This window comes from Mauremys mutica, chromosome 5 (assembly GCF_020497125.1).
Source record: "Mauremys mutica isolate MM-2020 ecotype Southern chromosome 5, ASM2049712v1, whole genome shotgun sequence".
NCBI lineage: Eukaryota > Metazoa > Chordata > Testudines > Geoemydidae > Mauremys > Mauremys mutica.
Genome location: NC_059076.1, coordinates 75,537,030 through 75,560,043, shown reverse-complemented (window position 1 = coordinate 75,560,043; position 23,014 = coordinate 75,537,030). Strand labels below are relative to the sequence as shown.

The 23,014-nt window shown below is 40.6% G+C and overlaps 1 protein-coding gene across 10 annotated transcripts in view; it reads right to left on the bottom strand.

Annotated features, from left to right (window-relative positions):
• The window catches only part of GALNTL6 (polypeptide N-acetylgalactosaminyltransferase like 6), a 542,002-nt gene that overhangs the window by 18,374 nt on the left and 500,614 nt on the right, over positions 1-23,014 (bottom strand). For all 10 annotated transcript variants that reach the window (XM_045018344.1, XM_045018346.1, XM_045018343.1 and 7 more), the window contains 2 exons: positions 17,371-17,592; positions 1,264-1,380 (listed from right to left, as the gene is read on the bottom strand). In XM_045018344.1, coding sequence (XP_044874279.1) covers positions 1,264-1,380; positions 17,371-17,592 — 339 coding nt within the window. The remainder of the gene's footprint in view (positions 1-1,263; positions 1,381-17,370; positions 17,593-23,014) is intronic.

Here is a 23,014-nt window from a genome sequence, read left to right as displayed (position 1 = left end):
GAAGACAAAATGGGGCTCTGGCCAGGCCCGCCCACCCACTCACTGTAACAGAATCTCCCTGGATTAGGACTGTGGAGGGACTATGACCCAGGTGGTGCCTCCCCTCTTCCCTTCCTCTACCCTCCCCCTCAGCATATGGCCTTGGAGAAAAATAGCAGAGAGCAGCTAGCCAGCCAGTAATGGTTGTAGTAGAAGCAGCCAAACCAGGGATCTTTCAGTGTTCAGAGAACTTTCTACAGTTTTGACTGCACTCTCTCTGCTCTGTGCTGATTGGCTGTTTGCTCCAACCCTCTGCCTCCCTCACAGTCTCTTCACCTCATCCTTATTACACTTGCCCCTTTTACCTCTTTCTCCTCTGACCTGTCCCCCTCACCCTCTGGCCTTCCCTTTCCATTTAGCTTATCCCCTCTTAAGTAAACCGCCTGCACCCCCCAAAAATATTGGAAACTAACACAATATTTGTTGCCATCACATGATTCACCCTCCTAGTGTATTAGATCCATTCTTATGCCCCAGGTCTGTCCTGTCTATTGAGACAGTAAACTCATCAGGCCAAGGACTATCTACTAGTACAGTGCCTAGGCATAATTATTGGTTGGCTCTTAGGCACTGTCCTAATAAACATGACTGATAATAAATTAATGTCCTTGTTTTTTATATTACCACCTCTTCCTTTCTGGCCTCTCTGAATCCACATGGTTACTATTGGAAACACATATTGCTTCCTTCTACCCCAAATTCATTTAAAACATAGCTGCTAAGATCATTTTCTTGGCCATTGACCTGACCCATCTTTGAATCCACCATATTTGAAATCTTTTGATCTCATTTCCAGTCATTAGGGTTATTCGGCTGAAGGGATAAGAATGAGACATGTCTGGTAGGCTCCTCTGCTCTTTTATAATACAGATGTGGATGTTTCATGACAAACATGTCCACTTTCAGAAATGCTAAGAGCTAAATGAATCAAAGTCAACATTTTTGTGTAACTAAGCAAAGATCAGAAGCCTAAAGAACTTCTGGGCATAACTCCTCTTTCCATAAATGAAGCTAGGGGAAAATAGCAAAAAAGATGACCAGTGGAAAACCTAAGGTAATATTAAGGTTTGCTTTGTAAAAGCTATTAAGGCCAACAATACATTTTTAAAAAGTCCACACTGTGTTTAGACTTAGGAGGAGGAGAAAACCTCAGAAAAGTCTTTAGAATCTGGGGAAGAGAAGCAACAATTTTACACTGCATTTTTCTTTATGTCGTTAAAATACCTGTTCATGTGACCACGTCCGTTCTGAGCCGTCCTTCACACAAATATCTAGCCTCAGCTCCGTCCCTGTGGCCCCATGTTTACTATCCACACAGAGATTGGCTGCCACATTTCGAATCTGCAAAATCAAGCAGCAACATTTCACATTATACAGCAGGCTGCAGAATAGGACTTCTGAGGAAGAGGATGTTGAGATTTGACTCTGTCTTGGTTCAGTCAGAAACTTAGAGCTATGGCTATAAGCACATTGCTTATGTATAATCAATGGGATTTTCTATGTGGCAGAGAGGCTGAAGAGATTGTATCTGGGAAGTGATCTATTCCTTCCTCTGCACCAGTATTTGAAAAATTCTGTAAAGAAATTGAGGTTACATTTTGTATTAGAATAGTATTGGGCATAAGGACTGGAATTAAAAGAAAAATCTTGGGAGGACAAAGTTTAGTTTGATTGTTCCTCTCCTGCCAACAGAGCAAGCCAGATCCAGTTCATTCAGAGGAAACATCTTCTGTTTGAACCTCTATCAGAATGCAGGGTGATATTTTTCTAAAGCTCAGACACACACAGTTCCAGTGCTTGTTTTTATTTTGACATTAAAATTGCTGCAGATAAGGTCAAATACTGGCATTTCATATGTAGAATCTTAAAGAGCACTTAAATTTGCACTGAAAACATGTTTGGAGCTTTGAGCGTCCCCTATCCTGTTTATATGGATTCTGAGGGCAATATGCAGTAGAACTTGTTCTGAAAAAGAAAGTAACCTTTTGAGACTTAAGGTTACTTATTGTCAAGCAATAATTAGTCCTTCAACTTCAGGACCATACACCATATACGTGGCACTGATTCAGTTCTTGGAAGACACAAATACTGAAAAGCAATGTGGAAACTGCCAGTGATAACGAGAGAAGGTGCCAAGTTTATTCAGCATTACATGTTACTTAAATGCACTATTTAAAAATCTCTTGCATATCCAAAGTCTGGAGCTAAATATTTAGCTTTCCCTGTCAGACATATGTATGTAATTGGAGAAATTAACACACATGCTCAGAATATCACATACACATTACACATGTATATAATAGGATGGCGTAGACTGCACTCTCAGCAAGTTTGCAGATGACACTAAACTTGGAGGAGTGGTAGATACGCTGGAGGGTAGGGATAGGATACAGAGGGACCTAGATGAATTAGAGGACTGGGCCAAAAGAAACCTGATGAGGTTCAACAAAGACAAGTGCAGAGTCCTGCACTTAGGACGGAAGAATCCCATACACTGTTACAGACTAGGGACCGAACGGCTAGGAAGCAGTTCTGCAGAAAAGGACCTAGGGGTTACAGTGGACGAGAAGCTGGATATGAGTCAACAGTGTGCCCTTGTTGCCAAGAAGGCTAAAGGCATTTTGGGCTGTATAAGTAGGGGCATTGCCAGCAGATCGAGGGATGTGATCATTCCCCTCTATTCGACATTGGTGAGGCCTCATCTGGAGTACTGTGTCCAGTTTTGGGCCCCACACTACAAGAAGGATGTGGAAAAATTGGAAAGAGTCCAGCGGAGGGCAACAAAAATGATTAGGGGGCTGGAGCACATGACTTATGAGGAGAGGCTAAGGGAACTGGGATTGTTTAGTCTGCAGAAGAGAAGAATGAAGGGGGATTTGATAGTTGCTTTCAACTACCTGAAAGGGGGTTCCAAAGAGGATGGATCTAGACTGTTCTCAGTGGTACCCGATGACAGAACAAGGAGTAATGGTCTCAAGTTGCAGTGGGGGAGGTTTAGGTTGGATATTAGGAAAAACTTTTTCATTCAGAGAGTGGTGAAACACTGGAATGGGTTACCTAGGGAGGTGGTGGAATCTCCCTCCTTAGAGGTTTTTAAGGTCAGGCTTGACAAAGCCCTGGCTGGGATGATTTAGTTGGGGATTGGTCCTGCTTTGAGCAGGGGGTTGGACTAGATGACCTCCTGAGGTCCCTTCCAACCCTGATATTCTATGATTCTATGAAATGGGTGTACAATTTGGCACTCTTTTCAAGAACATCAAAAATAGAGAGTGAATAGAGCAACAATTAACAACTGGAATTTTCAGTGAAAACTTTTGTAGATATTTACGATTATTGCCATTGAAAGTTATGCAAATGGAGGCATAGTCACTTTCAAATATTACGTACAAGCAGCACAGCCTTTTAATACAGAATAAAGCATTATTATTGACTCTCTCATATTGGAGGCAATGTAGTCTAGCTGAATGAGCTAAGAACTTTTGAATTCTAATCCTGGCTCTACCACTCAATTACTGTGGTGACCTTAAACTAAAGTAGTGATACACAGACCTCAGTGGTTCAGGAGCCAAATTAGCGATCAACATTACCCCCAAAAGAGTCACAGTAGTGTGAATCCATTGTTTCATTTACAATAGTACTATATATTCATATTTGAACAGTATGACAGGAAATATTTAGTTTGTTTTTTATATCTATATATATAAATAAAGGGCTGTCAAACTATTAAAAATTAATCGTGATTAATCGCAAGATTAAAAATAGTCACGATTAATCACAGTTTTAATTGCACTGTTAAACAATAATAGAATACCATTTATTTAAATATTTTTTGATGTTTTCTACATTTTAAAATATATTGATTTAAATTACAACATACCCTTCTACACAGCTGCTATGGCTTGTGGTGTCTGGCACTCAGCTTGCAGGTCAAGGCAGGCTCCATGCTGTTGCCATCCCACAGTCCTCTGGCCACTCCTGGCTCACCAGGGATGCAGTTTCAGATTTTGGGGTGTGTGTGGGTGTGGAGGTGTGTGTAGCGCTGTCTCTTTAAGCAGAGCACTCATGAGCCTGAACACTTTTTCAGCCCGCAGCAGCTGCTCTCAGCAGCACTCACTCCCGAGTCAGCAGCAGACAGGACCCCCCTGTTCCCTGACCCCCAGCTCAGCGGTGACCACGTACATGGGCGGCAGGAGAGGGACATTCCAACATCAGCCCCCCATACCCTTCCACTCCCCACTCTGCGCAGCAGACAGGAGGCAGGCTCCTGGTCCTAAGCAGGTTGGCCAGGGGTGGCTCCATGTGGGGGAGGGAGGAGGTGGGAGCAGCAGTGGAGCAAGGTGTCGGAAGGATGCTGCAGTGCACCCCTAAGCAGGGCACTCTAGGTGGTTGCTCCCCTTGCCACCCCTAAGGCCGGCCCTGCCCAGGGGGAGGGGATGGTGCAGGCAATGGGGTGCCTCTCTCCCCAACCAGCCTCCGCTGAGTCCCATCTCCAGAGATGTATGATTAATGCTCATTAAAAAAATAATGCATTAATTTGTTTTGAGTTTATCACATGCGTTAACTGCGATTGACAGCCCTAGTGTATATATATTATTCTCACAGCAAAATGACTGACCAAGTATTATTATATCAACTGCAATTGGTTAATAACATAGTAAAAGCATCCTGATTGTTAATAATTAAATCACAGTGTTTTAATATCATGTGCTGCAAAGAGCTGCAAGAGAGACATTAAAGAGCCACTTGTGCCTCCCAAGCCGCAGTCTGAGTATCACTGAACTAGAGACTTAATTTCTCTGTTTCTCCCTCTGTAAAAAGGGGATGATAGTAACTACCTAGCTACCATAGAATGGTGTTCTGAGGGTTAATTAGTTACTGTGTGTACAGTGCTGTATGAGTGCTATGTACAGTTATTATTATTTTAGTTTCTAAGATGTCTGCAAGGGAAATAGTTGTCTAGTGTCACTGTAATTTGTGACCATATTGGGAATCTGAATTCAGGTTCTGAACACAATTGATGACTCAGTCCCAGGCAGGCAGGAGCTAAGCAGCACATTTAGCTCTCTAAGAGGATGGAGGAAATCTCTCTCTCTCAGTTCCTGCAGGCAGCTCCAGGAGTACCATCGATAGACTCTAAAGGGAGTCATGTCTAACATGGAAGGATGATTGAGACCTAGACAAATAATTTGAAGGGGATAAAGAAGAAAATGGGCAGAACTCATCCCTTTAGCCCTTCTGTGATTTAAATTAGCAGAAAACCTTTGAAAAGAATTTAAAGAGAGCAAGATGATACTGGAGGATCTTGATTTCTCCAGGTCCCTTCTTGTGGAGGAGAAGGAAGGTATTAAGGCAGATAGAATTTATGGCAACCCAGCTGGGATAAGGAGTTGTCAACAGAATGCTAGCCATTAGTCAGTCAGTCAGAGTCCTGTCATGTGCCTGGCTTTATCTGGTGGTAGGTAGCAATTGTGGAGACAGGGAAATTATTCTGCAGCATATGGGAAAGGGTAGCTTCAATAATCACACAGTAATAATCACAGTAAAAGGAGTTTACAAAAACACATAACTTCCACTTATGAAAAATGCTGCTCAAGCTAAGTGCATGGGAGACAGAGTTCATGTAAAAGTTCCTTGAAATTACAATACAGAATTAAAGCCTGTTTTTCAAAGGTTCTGAGCTGTTTTCTTAATATTCCACTCTTCATGTTATATACTCAAAGCACAGACACCAACTAAACCAGAGAGGCTATGAAACTAGTGTTAACAGTAAAATAAATACTTATTTCAATGTTTCACTTTTAAAGCCTTATGGTATTAGTAGGGCTTTCATATTTTTGTCCACTGAGGGAATTTTCTTATCCTATTCTTCTACATTTAAGGGATAGATTCAATCTATCATATACTGTTCTAGGGAGAGTTTTCCTTTTTAAAGTTTCCTTAAGCTCACTTCCTATCTGCCCAGTTCTCCCTGTTTCCCCTCTCCTCTTTCTACTAATGAAATACTCTTCAGCATTTGTTTCTCTGTTCTCTGCATTGTTGTGTGTATCCGTCCCAGTCCCATATCTCATCCTTTCTTTGCTTCTATCTACTCTTCCAGTCAGAGAGCATTATTTTATTTGGGGTGGGGAGAAGGGTTTGATAAAAGCATTTCAATGGGGCTCATACTCCTGCTTTGTGGTACTTCTATGCGGCCTTTGCCATTGTTAGAAACTGAATGGAGCCGTTCAAACTGCTGTCAGAATGGCAGGGAATATTCTACAGAGAATCAGCACCATGCTGCCTGCAAATCCTCCAAGATTCTTTTGTATAACAGGGTAAGGAAAGCAGGAAGTCTCAGACAGCGTGTAGCTTTGTTGTTGCTTTTTCTTGATTAAGGAAGCATGCATCTGAGTCCCCCATTTCCAATAACAGGCTAATAAGCATTTCTAAGTTATTGGGCTTTGATTTAAAACTACACAAAAAATGGCAAGTCTGAATTTTCAAAAAGTTTTCCTCATTTGTACATATGCAATTATTGAGCAGCCTCCTAAATACACAGGGGCAGATTCTAATACTCATACATACAAAAGATAAAATGGTTAAATGCAAAGCCAATTTGTTCACCCCCAATTTCTATTACCTATACACAGCTGAGTATGCTTAAAAAAAAAAAGCACTGAAGGGTTTTGTCTGGGCAAAAATGTAGACACAGAAACAAATGCCTGATTGAGGCCCCTTTAGAAGTCTGGCCCTTAAAATCCTCCATGTTAGAATTTGATGCAGGTGGAAACAATGCTGTCATCCAGAAAACACTGCAAACTTTGTATTTATGCCTTAATGTGCATCAAGATTCTGAAACACCATCACAGTGCATGCTGGGACAAAAACACTAGTGAAGTGGGCTTAAATAGAGTTCATGCAGCATAATCCCAGAAAGGGTACCAATGCTAGAGGATTCAGAGTAGCAGCCGTGTTAGTCTGTATCTGCAAAAAGAACAGGAGTACTTGAGGCACCTTAGAGACTAACAAATTTATTTGAGCATAAGCTTTTGTGGGCTAGAGGAGTGAAGGGGAGGATACTAAAAGTCAGGGGACTTGCAGGCCCTGGCTCTCCCTGCTTTCCTTGCTGCTCCTGCACTTGGGAAAAAGAAGGTATTGATGGAGAGGAACTTATGCTGCTGTAGGTTCCAGTTCCTTTTGCTTAAAGGGTATATCTACCCAGCAATAAAAGACCTGCAGCATGGCTGTGGCTGGCCTGGGTCAGCTGACTCAGGCTCACAGGGCTTTGGCTGTGGGACTAAATACTGCAGTGTAGACATTTGAGCTGGAGCTTGGGCTCCGAGACCCCATGGGGGCAGAGGGGGAGAGTCAAAAAGCCTGAGCTCCAGCCCAAGCCCGGATATCTGCACTGCAATTTTTAGCCCTGTGTTGGGATTTTGTGGTTCCCAGTGAGTCTGATGCTGGGTAGAATCAAGGGACTTCGATTTGATGCGATTCAATGCAACAAGGCTTTATTCAATATGTGCACAAGGAGCCCCCCTGGTACAAAGAATCAGACAGAGTCCCTCCAGCAAGGAGCCCATCCTCTTGCTATTTTATAGCACATGACACTTATATAACAAGTTACATAACATGAACCTCTAACCAATCAGAGTTAAACAAACCCATATATGGGTTTGTTTATCACATGCTCATAGTGCTCCATTCCACATGCTGAGCTCATCCCCCTCCCCCTGGCTTTCTCTAGAATGTTCCTAGGCTGGTGAGCCACAGCATGCTTCCCTATGCATAAGCACCCTGCAAACCACATTTTATCCAAAATGAACACAAGCATACCCTTCACCTGCAAGCCAGAGTCAATTGACCCAGGCCCTGAGACTTGGTGCTGCAGGTTTTTCATTGCAATATAGATATACCCTAAGTGTCCAGGCCATAAAGAGCAGGCACTGGCTCCCCATGGGCCTAGCCGAGGTTTTCCTTAACCAGCTAACATGTTAAAGCTACAACTTGTCTTGTCTATACTAGGATTTTAACAATTGTTAGCTAACATATGTTAACAAGACACCTCCTTCCTAGTGTAGACAATACCTAGGAAGAATTTTGCTGAGAGGAAAGGGACTTGGCACACTGGATTGCGAGGTCATTCAGTACATAGAGGGAATCATGGAAGGAGGGGCATGCCATGAAACAGAATCTGAAACATGGGCCAAAGTGAGATTGTGGAAGGCCTTAGAGGCAAGACGTTTAAGCCGTGCAGGCCTTAAAAGTGAGGATGAGGGGGCATCATCCCTTGCTAAATCTTCTGCACCATGACTGTCTGAAGCTAGGGATATTAGTCTATTAGCTATGCAAAAAACAATATCCTCCACTATAACTGATAAATGTACTTGCTTCTTGGACACCTCCATAAAATGGGGGAATTGTAAATACAAAATATTTTTGGCAGAAAGTGTCAAAACTGCCAGCTCCACTACAAACTACTATTCGGTTATTTATCAAATATTAGAATATTCAGTTTTACAATCTAGAGTTTCAAATGTTTAATTTAAGTATTTCCCTATTTCTCTTAATCAATGAGAGGAATTACAATTACACTTTTCACCAAATCTCTTGGGTAGAGATATTTATTTAAAAAACCCTGCACTTTGTAGAGAAAGCTGACTCATGGGATCTTAAGCACTGGTGGAAGCCTGTGATTTAAGTAAGCATTGTGCTAGTCCAGGCTTTGAATGGTTAAGATACATAAAGACCTGGTTGATAAACTTTAGGTTGCTAAAAATGTCTAAATATATTGTGAAAGTTAAAGGCATATTTACTTCCTGGCTGTTGGAACAAGCCCAGTTCTGTAGAAGACTGTTCAATATTAAGGACATTTAAAGGATTTTTTCCTTTATATTGTAAACCCTTTCTTATACTGAAGAAGATTAAATAAGAACTTCTCTTTTTATCCTGGTGGTGTCCGGGTTGGAAATGAGTGGATGAGGCAGAGGGTGGAGGCAAGCAGACATGTTTTTCTTACTACGCACATTTGGATGTGCCAGTTAAAACCATGCTGATCTGCAAAAATGCTATTTTTAAAAACAAATTCTTTCCAAGAAGATTTGTTATTAAGGAAACCAAAATTTTTATAAATTTTAAAATTTGTAGCCCCCTGCATGAAAAAAATCAATGTTTTCTAACCATAATTTTCACAAAATATTTCTCTAAAGGAGGTGGTTTCTTTTTCTGCCTCTTTGCAGGCTACTGTCAATACTTTGCCATGATTTGATTCACAGTCCTCCTTACTCCTTACATTCATCAAAGCTTAGGGAAGTTTTAAATGGCTTGTGCACTCTGACAGCAGCCCCTATCAGACGAGAACAGAAACTGGAAATCACTGTTCTCTGAATCCCTGGGACAGAACTGCAGCTATGAATTAAGTAGCATGCAGGATTCTATGCAGAAATTTAACAGCACAGTCTTCTAAACTGGAGTCGGGGAACTTATTTGGAGAATGGGCCCAGGCACTGAGAGTCAGAGGGAGAGAGATGAGGCTGCAGAGTTCCACTGCATAGTGCAGACACTTTAAAAAAGTGATCAGGAGTGCAGAGAGGCCACTCCCACTGCGTATTTGCTACAACATCCAAACATGGACAGCAGATTTGTTGAATATTTTTGCTAACTGATTAGCTGTGAAGGTAACTCGTGATGTTATTCACGGAGGGTGTGAGTGACAATGCACTTCTGATTACTTTGACTGGGGACATTACAAGACAGAGTGCATCTTCTGTAACTGCTCATCATGAAGACACAAGTTGCTCCAAAACACAGGTTGACAGCCAACAACTGTAGACATTGTGCAAATTGCGGTTGCCATTACTAGTGGCACCAAATTTTCCCGACAAGACCAAAACTAAGGGAGAGATTTTTTTTTAAAAAGTGACTAAGGGATTTAGAAGCACATAATACAGAGAAAGCCAATGGGATTTGTGCTCCTAAACCCTGTAAGCAGTTTTGAAAATCTTTTTTTTAAATGCTTTCCCCACTATCTAAATTTAGAATTGATAATGTACAAAGTCAGTGTCTCTTATGTTTAAAAAAAATAATTACAGCATAATAACAGGGTAGTTAGTCACACATTAAATTCCTTTATCTATTTTAAAACCCAACATGAAATTTTTTCCCCCTTTGAGGAAATTTGCATTAATTTATGTCAAAAAAGATGCTACTGAGATAAACAGAACTTCCAGCGCTAACATAGTGACAATTCCTGCCTTTGATTAGTTAACAATACAGACAACTATATTACTAAACTAATATCCCTTTTAAACATTGAAAGCAATGCTTAGCTTTCAGCTCTCCTGAGTTTCATTGAGACAGAGTGAAATCCTGGCTTCACTGAAGTCAATGGCAAAGCTCCCAGGGACTTCAGTGGAGCCATGATTTCGCCCAGAATGCTTAAGTGTTCCTGATGAAGGCAAGTGGTGTGGTGAGTCAGAAAGGGAGAGGCAGTCTCTAAGGCAAATTGAATCTCAGTTTTGTGCACTGAAGGTCATGAAAACATCTACTGCAAAATAAATATCAGTGCTCTTCTGAATGTGTAACCTTAATCTAAAAACAACTTTATGTGGTAGTATGGAATAATACCAGTCTAATGACATTTAATAACTGCAAATGCATGTCTGGGATTCAGGAAATGACTGAAACAGAGTTCTAAAATGAGCTGTTCAAGTTATCTCCGGTACATGAAATGAATGGCAAATCGTGTCAGAACTACTGCTCAATTTAATAATCTGTTCAAATGATATATTGCCCTTGAATAGCAAAGATGGTGCCCTGACTCTGTTGTCGGGGTCACGGCAATTCAATACAGCATCATAAGAGGCTTCCAATTGCTACCAATTTACAGAATGCTTTTCACACAATGTGGTTTAGTGCCCTGAATACCATTGTGGCGGTCTCTCCTAGAGAACATTAACAGCATTCACATGGGTGCAAAAATGGGAATGCCCCTGTTCACCCTCTGCCTTTTAAGTAAGAAGTACTTAAACTGGCTTTACTACACTTATTAGTGTGAGAGCACAACATGTTCTTAGATAATCTTTCAGACATCAGAATCTACAGACTGGATGCCAAGCAATGAGCCTCCTTTCATATTAACTGATATGCAGTAACTTAAAAGGTCCTGTTCTTTGTGTGAAACATAAAAAAGGAAAAGGCCAGGTTAAAAGAAGTCAAGCACAGCCTGAATGAAACACCGAGAAAGCAGGGGACTGTGGATCACAGGTTGACACTAACCTTGATGAGAGAATTTGAGTGGTGCAGAAACTGTGCAGTATGCAATATGGGGCTGGGTGAATGTTATATTGCTTTTGTACAACATAAATATGACAAACTGATGGACTGAGATTGACTCAAAGTCATTAAGGATATGAAGCAGACACTTCTAAAAAGACATCTGTCTCTCTTTCAGAGAGAAGAGAGGTAGTCAGTCCTAAAACTTTGATGCTTTTTCATATAGGCTATTTGGTTTAATTTCAGAGTGTTTCACTTCTGGGATTTCCCATCACTGTTGTAAAGTGGTTCTATCAAATCAATGAATTCTCAATGGGGGCCAGAAAGGAGTGGGTTCAGGCCTCACGACTTAGCATGAGCGCAATCTCAGACAGACTTACTGAATATTAAATAAGCCCTATAGCAGAACAGAGCCAAACCTTAACATTTAAGTTTGGAATCAGGAAAAGGGATGATTGTCTTGGTCTTGAAAGCAGGACCCATAAAGCCCAGAACAAATTTACTCACCATCACCATTTTACATAAGAACATAAGAATGGCCATACTGGGACAGACCAAAGGTCCATTCAGACCAATATCCTGTCTTCTGACAGTGACCAATGCCAGGTGTCCCAGAGGGAGTGAACCTAACAGGTAATGATTAAGTGATCTCTCTCCTGCCATCCATCTCCACCCTCTGACAAACAGAGGCTAGGGGCACCATTTCTTACCCATCCTGGCTAATAGCCATTAATGGACTTAACCTCCATGAATGTATCTAGTTCTCTTTTAAACCCTGTTATAGTTCTAGCCTTCACAACCTCCTCAGGCAAGGAGTTCCACAGGTTAACTGTGCGCTGTGTGAAGAACAACTTCTTTTTATTTGTTTTAAACCTGCTGCCCATTAATTTTATTTGGTGGCCCCTAGTTCTTATATTATGCGAACAAGTAAATAACTTTTCCTTATTCACTTTCTCCACACCACTCATGATTTTATATACCTCTATCATATCCCTCCTTAGTCTCCTCTTTTCCAAGCTGAAAAGTCCTAGCCTCTTTAATCTCTCCTCATATGGGACCTGTTCCAAACCCCTAATCATTTTAGTTGCCCTTCTCTGAACCTTTTCTAATGCCAGTATATCTTTATTGAGATGAGAAGACCACATCAGTATGCAATATTCAAGATGTGGGCATACCATGGATTTTTATAAGGGCAATAAGATATTCTCCGTCTTATTCTCTATCCCTTTTAAATGATTCCAAACATCCTGTTTGCGTTTTTGACTGCCACTGCACACTGTGTGGACGTCTTCAGAGAACTATCCACGATGACTCCAAGATCTCTTTCCTCATTAGTTGTAGCTAAATTAGCCCCCATCATATTGTATGTATAGTTGGGGTTATTTTTTCCAATGTGCATTACTTTACATTTATCCACATTAAATTTAATTTGCCATTTTCTTGCCCAATGACTTAGTTTTATGAGATCTTTTTGAAGATCTTCACAGTCTGCTTTGGTCTTAACTATCTTGAGCAGTTTAGTATCATCTGCAAACTTTGCCACCTCACTGTTTACCCCTTTCTACAGATCATTTATGAATAAATTGAATAGGATTGGTCCTAGGACTGACCCTTGGAGAACACCACTAATTACCCCCTCTCCATTCTGAAAATTTACTGTTTATTCCTAACCTTTGTTCCCTGTCTTTTAACCAGCTCTCAATCCAGGAAAGGGTCTTCCCTCTTATCCCATGACAACTTAATTTATGTAAGAGCCTTTGTGAGGGGCCTTGTCAAAGGCTTTCTGGAAATCTAAGTACACTATGTCCACTGGATCCCCCTTGTCCACATGTTTGTTGGTCCCTTCAAAGAACTCTAATAGATTAGTAAGACATTATTTCCCTTTACAGAAACCATGTTGATTTTTGCCCAATAACTTATGTTCTTTTATGTGTCTGACAATTTTATTCTTTACTATTGTTTCAACTAATTTGCCCGGTACTGACATTAGACTTACCGGTCTGTAATATTAGCGTTAAAAAATACATTCGCACAGACAACATTAAAAGTTTGAAATGATTGTAAATACACATTGGGCCATAAGTACTTTGAATCTAAGTTTTAAAACTATAAAATCATTCTCATGACAAATCTCACCCACCCCAGCACCATTTTTTACTTCACTGGACAAGACTTCAAGTACCAACACTGCGTGAAATTAAATTTCTTTTAAGAAAAAGGAGTGTTTATGCCTCATTTAATGGATAGTAGACATACACTTCAACTGGTAGCACATACTTGGCAATCCAGGACATAATCACAAGGATCAAACTAAGCTCTTTTAATTTGCATTTTTACCATGGTAGCAGTAAAAATGGTGTTATCCTCCTGCCCAGATACAAAACTAATAGTAATATACTCAGTATATACTAAGTCTCTGCCACATCCATTATATAACTGCCATTTTGCATGCATTTCAGAGCACAATACCAGATGGAGCACATACATAGAACAGTGGCACAATTAATTCCCAAAGATCAGGCAACATCAAGAGTGATAAGGAGTTGATTTAATTTACTTCTTTTCTGTCATGAATAGAGTTTGCCAAGACATTTACCAGTCAAATTCTCAGCAGATGTGTTTGCAAAAAGAAGGCAGAAGTTGCAAAAAGAAGGCTGCACACAGCATTCACTAGTTAGGTATTAAGATGTTGGAGCCAGAGATTGTCTGAGGACTTAATTGTTTACCCTGTCTCACACTGGCAAGGGAAACAGATGTAAATACTTTCCAAGTGCAAGGGGAGAAGGCAGTGAATGACTGTCCATCTTGGGACAGATGTCCCATAAAAGAGATTCTTGATGTGCACATCCAGTGAGGTTTTTCTGGCTGCTCGATTCTTCTAAAGTAATAAGGAGCAGTCTGTTTTCCTCCTTTCAATTTCTAATGATAACAGCCATTGGCCTTTAAGTTTGCTTAAAGTCTCTAAAAGCGCTGATGAATTAATTAAAACTTTATAGGAATGGGAAAGTCTAAAAAATATAGAGTAGCAGGAAAAAAAACTTCAGCTTAGGTTAGTTTACAGATGGAACATTTTAGGGGAATGAGAGAGCCTTTGGGTCTTAGTTCCAGTCTTTGGTGTCTGGGGGTATTTTTAATAGAAAAAATAGATACATATAATACAGTCCTATGATTCATTTTAAAAACACCTTAATATCATTGTGATGCTGGCAGACCATGTGCCAGCTCATGCCAAGGCCCTCACTGAATACTCACAAATGCATAGTTGGAAACCAGTCTTGCTCACTGTGCGTTAGTATTATCAAAATAGATATTAGATGTTAAGTTGATAAAGATGTGTTTAGATTTTATGAAATGCTGGTAGAATGCTGCACATATTTATCTCACTTATAATCTCTACAGCCCATGGTATAAAGTTATATTGAATGTTTGCACTACAGGTCTGTCACATCTTACGCGCATTTAACATGTGCAAATTCAGCTTTACGCGGTTGGCAAAAACAAAAACAAAACAAAAAAAAGAGAAAAACAACAATTTAAATACTGTTCCTATAGTGCGGGTGATTCCGCCTGCCATTACACTCAATGTAATTTTGACTATACGTGGTTTTTGCTTTACACACTGACCGCGGAATGTAACCCCAGCGTAAGATGAGACAGACCTGTATAAATCTCTGTAACTGTGTAACTCACCAAACAGGAAAAGAAGCGTTGATTAAGGTAAAGTGCTCGTCCATTGCCTGCTGAAGGCAAATGACGTATTGTGTAGCATCAAAAGACAGAGACTTTGTTGATTGCTTTCCTAAATCCTTCCAGGAAGGAGAGACCGATGCATAACTTTAGACTCTGGAGCGGAAAGGATAAAAATCCCTGACAGGAGAAACTGAGTCTTTCTTCCATGTCTGGACTCTGAGGGGCAAAGATTCCTAAACATAAGCAAAGAGATCCCTATGCTGCTTGGCAAGAGTTAGCCCTGAAAGACATTTAAAATTTACAGATAACTATAACTGTCACCATTTGAAATGTAGACTGAAACTTATTTGCATGCTGTAAACTATAAATAATTCTCATTTCTTTTTCTTAGTTAATAAATCCTTAGTTAGTTTACTCTAGAATTGGCTACCAGCATGGTCTTTGGTGTGAGATTCAAGTTCCAAGATCTGGGGTAAGTGACTGGTCTCCTGGGACTTGGTGCAACCAGAATATTTTGTGATTTTTCATGTAAGTGACCATTTATCACTAAATCCAGGGTGGCAAGCTAGGCTAGAGAGCCTAAGGGGTCTGTCCATAACTCTATGGTAAGACTGCTATAGTGAGTCAGGAGTTGACATTAATTACTAGTTTGGCGAAATCTAATGATAGAACGTACCACCAGTTTGGGGTGTCTGCCCTGTTTTTTGACAGTCTGCCCTGAGCTTGGCATGCACAGTCATGAGCCACTCCAGACAGTGTATCATGTAAGATGTGTATTAATAATTCTGTGTAAAGCATGAATATCTGAATGTCAAAGGTCTGGATATGGTCCTTTTTTCCTCTCTAGTGCATTGAGTGAGGATTGTACAATAGGGCAAGGTAGGTATATATCACATGTTCAAAGTCCTGCAGTTGCAGAGGCATGTCTGAGGGTGGCTGTTGATGGAGGGACATGGGGGAGTTACTGATCTTTGGTCTTCCCTGACTACTTCTGTTAATTTTCTGTTGCCTCTGAAGTTTATGAAACAAAATGTTAATGAGAAAAAACAAAAATGAGGGAATTGACTGTGTCAGGAGTTTGCATATGTCAAGGCACTGGCACCTTGAAGTACTTTGAGGTACTGTAGTTGGGGGCTAAAATAAGAGTGCAAAGGCCCAAGGTACTGTAATCTGAAAGGTTATTTTTAAAGTCCTGCTACAAGATGTAAAAAAAATTGGTTTAGTTTAAAATGTTCTCAAGAGAAAGGGACCAAAAACTGGCTGGATCTCTCCTCCTGGAGACTATCCTGGCATCCTCAGAAAAAACCTTTGTTCCAATTTAAACACCTTCATTCCTTCAATTCATGTGTAAAATCTTATAATCTGAGAGCCTCAAGAAGTCCTCTAGCAAAACCGGGGAAGACTAGAATTTACATTACTGATACTCTAAAGTTATTAAAAAAAAAGACAGAAAAATATGTTAAAAAGTCAACCCTTCTTTATAAATCATAATAAAAAATAAAAAATATCTTTTGCATCTCTCCTTTAAGGTAGAAGATGTAAAAGGTCAGTGCAATTTTTTCCAAAAAGACACAAATTATATGCTTCCCTACAGCCTATGTGTATTGATTTATTTCTAATACAACCTGTCACCACAAAGTGTGCATTAGTAGGCTATTGATATAAGAGGAATAAATCTGAAGGCAGAATGCATCTGAGAAGTGCACCAGCAACCTGCTGACACATACCCCAGCACGGGATAATAATATTAGAGTATGACTCCTTATTTCCTTTTTGTTTAAATTCCAGCTGTGATACCACTAACCAAAGCCAACTTGCAATCAGATCATAGATGGAGGCAAGATGGGTCAATTTTTTTAGGAAAAGAACCCCACCCATTTTTGCATATTTACATTTGCATATGCAAATCTGACCAGACAAAACACTATAGGTACCTAACGGATACCTAATTTATGCATGCAATTTGTAATTACACATATAAAAATGTGTAATTACAATGACCTCAGGCCTCCCTTGTTAAAAATCAGATTCTCAAAACCATCCTGTAATATGCTGTAATGACTGTCTGTTCTTTCTGAACCTCCAGTCCTTGTTGTGCATGCACATCATGGTGCACAGATGATTATAAGGGATTATACCAGGAACAGCCATAGATATCACCAGACATGTCAGTTTCTTACTTTAGTGGCAGTTTCATAGATCATTCCAGTCACTACAAGCCCCCTTAATGACACCACTAGTAATAGGAGCTAAATCTCATTTCATAAGGGCTTTGTTATAATGTAAAAAGTTCCAGTACATTTATATGAAATTCAGTGTTATACCAAATTGCTTTGCAATCAAGATGGAACATGCTGTTAAATTTGGTCTATCTTGGGTATTCCTTACCTCCCCCCAGGCAGCAGGTGGGGGCTCCACAGGAGGGTAATATTTAGGGACATCCCATGCCACTGCAGCCATGAACCACTTGAAGTCCTTGCACTTAAGGTGCTTTCGTAGCTCCTTTTGGGCTGAGATATCTCCTGTTGAGAGATGCCTGTACTCGGGCCGCCGCTGGTAAACATACTCTGCAAACTCATCCATCCATGTCTCTGCCACACGCTTCAGGTTCTGTGAAGCAGAAAGAAAGAGTCATTAACCTGTCCATGCTTTGACTAGATGATATAATTGACACTGGAAGTAAAATAACCAATCCTGACTCGTAATCTTATCATGTTTTGGATGGTGGTGTATTAAATAAATGGTAAACCTCTTTGGAATTAAACACTGTTAGGAACATGATTTAATTAGATGGATGGGTTCATGCAGTTTGTTTTTTTAGTACTTCAGTGCAATTGCTGAATGGGGATTTAATTAACCAGATACAGTAAAAATTCAGCTAATTATTTCAACTGGAATCTCAATGTGAAGCTCCCATTTATTTCACTTGATTGCTAATGTTGTTTTTCCATAGTTTTGAAGCAGCTGAAAATTTTGAAATTGGAGTTTTGCTTCGTATAGTAAAATATTATACACAATCCAATTTTTCAACAATGCATTTCCTTCAGGGCCCCAAAATATCCACAATCTTTCAGAAGCCAGTGTGACATATCTGCAAAGACAGGCTTAGTAACAAGTCTGCATAGACTCTCTAGTTACACACAACTAACTGGGCATTATTAATATATTCAGAAGGTAGGATGAATTCTGAATACACAACATTACATAAACTACTAATGTCTGTAACCAGTAATGTTGCATAGAAGGATGAGCTTAGGCTAGTCAACAGAGCAATGAAGCCACTTCCTTTCCTTGCATGGGTGTTTGCTCAGGTAGCTTGGAGGCAGTTGAAGACTGCTATTAGCAAATATCTCCAATGACTGGAGATGGGATACCAGATGGGGAGGGCTCTGAATTACTAAAGAGAATTCTTCCCTACGTGTCTGGCTGGTGAGTCTCATCTACATGTTCAGGGTCTAACTGATCACCATATTTGGGATTCGAAGAAATTTTCTCCCAGGTCAGATTGGCAGAGACCCTGGGGTTTTTCATCTTTCTTTGCAGCATGAGGCACGGATCAATTGCGGGTTTAAACTAGAGTAAATGGTGGATTCTCTGTAACTTGAAGTCTCTGAACCACAATTTGAGGACTTCAGTAACTCAGCCAGAGGTTATGGGCTTATTACAGGAATGGGTGAGGTTCATTGGCCTGCGATGTGCAGGAGGTCAGACTAGATGATCAGGAGGGTCCCTTCTGGCCTTAAAGTCTCTGAGTAAGTTGCTTCCCATAAAACAGGGGTCTCAAACTCAATTTACCTTAGGGCCAGTGCCAGTCCTCAAATCCTCTCAGTGGGCCTATAATGTCACTGAAGATGGTGTTCAGAAAAGAAAACGTTTATATTGTATTTTTTATTTCAAATTTCTTGGAAATAATAAAACTGTCATACAACTTTATACAAGTCTTCACCTGCCAGAGAGTTTTTAGTGTTTGCCAGACACCTGACAATGATTCAGTTCTGTCAGTTTCTTGATGTTTGACCTCAGTGACCGAGCAGTTGAATCCTTCAGGATTGCAGCGAGGTGTGCATCAGATAGTTGTGTTTGGTATTTTGACTTGTTTCTATTCATTGTGGACAAAAGTGAGGCTGCCTCCATGGCTGACTCTGCCTGGCAACTAATGATGGTATCTGTGTTCCTCTCCCCCAGCCAATGGGAACTGCAGGGGGTGGCGCCTGCAGCAGACAGAGCTAGCAGCGTGGCTGCATGCATCTCTCCTCGGTGGGCCGAAGTGGGGAGGTTCTCGGGCCAGAGATGGCCCGCAGGCCGGGACTTTGAGACCCCTGCCATAAAAGAATTCTGTCACAACAAAAGCCATCCAAGTTTAGGTTGCATTACCTTTTCTGGATAGTTTCCACATGGCTGGTGAGAGGATGATGTGGCCCTTCTGGACCTACCTGGACCCCAACCACTCCCTGGTTCCAAGCCTGCTACTCCCCTCCCCTTCTTCTGCATGGATCACAATTGTGAAATCTGGTGCTGCCTAGGCAATTCACTAGGGCTAGAATGCCACTGCCTATGCAACTGACTCCCCCATCTGTGTGGCGCAAGGGAGATTTGCATGTGAATGAGGCTCAGTCCAGATTTTAATCTTGACTGTCAAAAAGCAGGACATTCTGAGTAGAGGCTGACCTCTTCAATGTACAGAGACCCTGCAGTATGCATGGGTTTGTGAGAGACCTTTAAATGCTACTTTAAATATTTTTTGAGTGGTTTGCATTTTTTTTTATTTCATAAAACCCTCTGATCATGTTGGTGAATGACACCACTGGCTCCAGTACATTTAGGTAGGCCAGGGATTAAGTATGTACTATTACAGTTTGTTGTGTCAGGGTCTAAAAGTATACTATTATGACTACACATTATACAGACTTGCTGTCTAACTTTGCATCCTAAAGTGCATAATAAAAGCCATGGACAAAGACTGATAAGTTGTGGGCCAAACTGGAACACTTTTTGAGAGGCGCTGAGTGCCCTAAATACACTCCATGGGGGTGGGTCTTTTGCCTATTGAGCACCTTATTTTCCATCCTGTTCTTTCTGCATCTTAAACCTGTGTTTGCTTTTCTGTCATTCCATGTTGAGCAGTAGTCTTCATTCAGCTGTTCCCTATGATACCCAGGTCTTTTCCTTTGTTAGTTAGTTTAGAACCCAGTAAACAGTATGAGTAGTTCAAATTATTCCTTCCAGTGTATTTTATCTTGCATTTGTCGGCATTCATCATGTTGCCTATTCACGTGTCTTTGTTACATACCTCTTAAGTTTCTCTCAGTTTTCTTTAATCTTGACTAACTAGAATAATTTTGTCTTCTGCAATTTTCATACCTTTGCCTCCTTTTTCATATAATTAATAATGTTAAACACCAGTCCTAGCATGAAACCTTGTGGTAACCTGGTGCTAACCTCCCATGATGAAAGCTGACCATTTATTCCTATTTTTTTGCTTTGCGTCTTAGTCAGTTTCTCAGCCTATGACTATGCAATTTTTTTAAAACAATTTTGAGTGACAGACTTTGACAAAGACTTTTGTGAAAGTCCAAATAAAATACGTTACCTGGTTCTCTTTTATGAACTGTTTTGACAGATTCAGAAAGAGATCTTATAGATTAAGGAGGCAACAGATAATTGATACAACCAAACCCCACAGAGTTCATATTCTCTGTTCAGCATTGGGTATGAACTCAGTACATTCATCTCTCCCCCTTATATACTAATGTGCATCTTCACAGATGCCCCTTTTTCCAGAAGTTTCTCTAATTGTTTTTCATTATCTTTTCCTGTCAAGTTAAAATCTGCACTTCCACAGCTGTCCAACACAAAACAAAACCACCATACACACATCACATTGGGTGACATTCTGACACTAAAGAAATCTTATAGCCTTGCTTGTAAAAACAAGATCCTCAAACCGTGTAATGTTCTGTTTATAGAATGCTCGAGCTGCGAAATGCTGATATGTTCTGTAATAAGATAGAGGACAATATACATCTGAAAATCAGCAACAGAAGGTAATGTATCCTTTCAGAATTGTCTCTGCATATTTGTGAGCCTGATTCCTATTCTGATTTGCTTTCAAGATTCATTTGAAAACCACTCTCCTGAATTTTATTAATTTAGTTTGCTTCAAGCATCTGCACAAACCTAGATATCTCAGAACTAATAAGGCTTATCTGAATACAAAGACAGTGAGATACAGCACAAATGAAGTACATTCAGCTGGTGCTGTAAGATAAATTACTATGTGCTTTGTCTCTGTGAAGCAAACACATTAAAACCTGAAGAACCGGGCATGTGCAATTAAGGCAGTTTAAGAAATCACAACACTGAAGTCCCTGTTCTGAATGACTTATGCCCCACACAAGGTTGACTTTTGTTGCTATTTCATCGGAAACAAAGCAACACAATTCTCCTGGGTAATTTACATGAAATTAGCTTTCAATGGTAAGGGAATGTGGTGTCGCCATGACGAAAGGAAATATAAATCTGATAAATCTGAAGAATGACAGCTACAAAGGCAATATGACTCTCTTTGAGGGAACATTATAACATGGAAATCTCCCAGCTATGTGAGAATACTATTTGCCCTTGCCTGTGTAGACAGAGCCAAACTAGGTTTTAACCACAAAAATTAATCAGAAGAGGCAAAACCATGAGTGCTAGTATAACCTTTACAATAGCACATCATCCCCTCATGTATTCTGTTCATCCCACATGTTTTAATGGAAAACTATTTTAGATGTGTTTTACAATTTTAAAAGTAGCATGATACTATTTTTTAAAAATTATTCCATCCGATCATTGACTTAGTACCATGAGTCCTACTGTACAGGATACCAAGCAGGAGGAAACTGGTAAATAACTGTAGCAGTGGCTTATCTCTTCAATAACAAATGTAGCTACGACCTCAGTTTCCCCCTTCCTTTGTAGAGTAGTCTAGATCTCTGGCTTAACTAAATATACTCCGTCCCTTCTGAAGCAACAACTGTCCAACAAAATAAAAGTCCAAAAGAAGTCCTTTAAACCTCCACTTGTTGGTGCAGGGGCTCACAAATGGTCCTTCACCAAGACAAATATCACCCTTCCATGCACGGAATCCCACTCAACCTTTACTATTTGGCTTTTTCACAGTCTTTTGGTGGAAAACCACAAGCACTGAATTTCCTAAGAGGATCACCTAATCTTTTAAGGTCTTTCTCTATGATCCCACCAAGACTCTGGCTTTCTAGCCCACACCACCAACCTTTCCTCAGGGTACTTTACCCAACTCTTTGATTTTTATAAGACTCTTTTCCAGCTCTTTCAACTCCCCCGCTCCCCTGGCACCTTGTCTGGAGAGACCCAACAGCTTGCCCTATTACCTTCCATTCTCTCTGAAATGGCAAAATCATACATCTCTGTCATATATCTCTTCCCAGTATGCATTGCTTCCCAACATATCATTCCCCTGCTATAACAATAAACCCCAGAATACCTTGGTTTTCGACTGAACCAGAAACAGGGACAGAGCACTATCTTGAACACCACTTAAATGGCCAGAGACACCAATACATTTTAGAAATCTCTAAAAGTGCCTAAAGTAGCCTTTCCATACATAATAACATCCAACATTGAGATGCTGAAGGTACTGACTTGGCCCAAGCTTTGTAGGAGTGTGCAGTGGGATATTGGGACTCTTTAGCTCAGTGGATCCCAACCTTTTTCATCTGGTGAGTGCCAGATGACGAGCCACGGAGGACCGTGGCGGCGGACGAGCATCCACCGAAATTCCGCCAACAAGCGGCAACATCAATAGGCGTCGCCGCTGAAATGCCACCGACAAGCAGCATCATCCAGAGGCGTCACTGCCGAAATACCGCTGAAAATCGGCGGTATTTCGGTGGTGACGCCTTTGGATGATGCAGCTTGCCGGCAGCATTTCGGCAGATGCTTGTCTGCTGGCCAGTACGTGGGTGCACTTAAACGCCCCATAAGGTGCCATGGTGCCTGCGGGCACTGC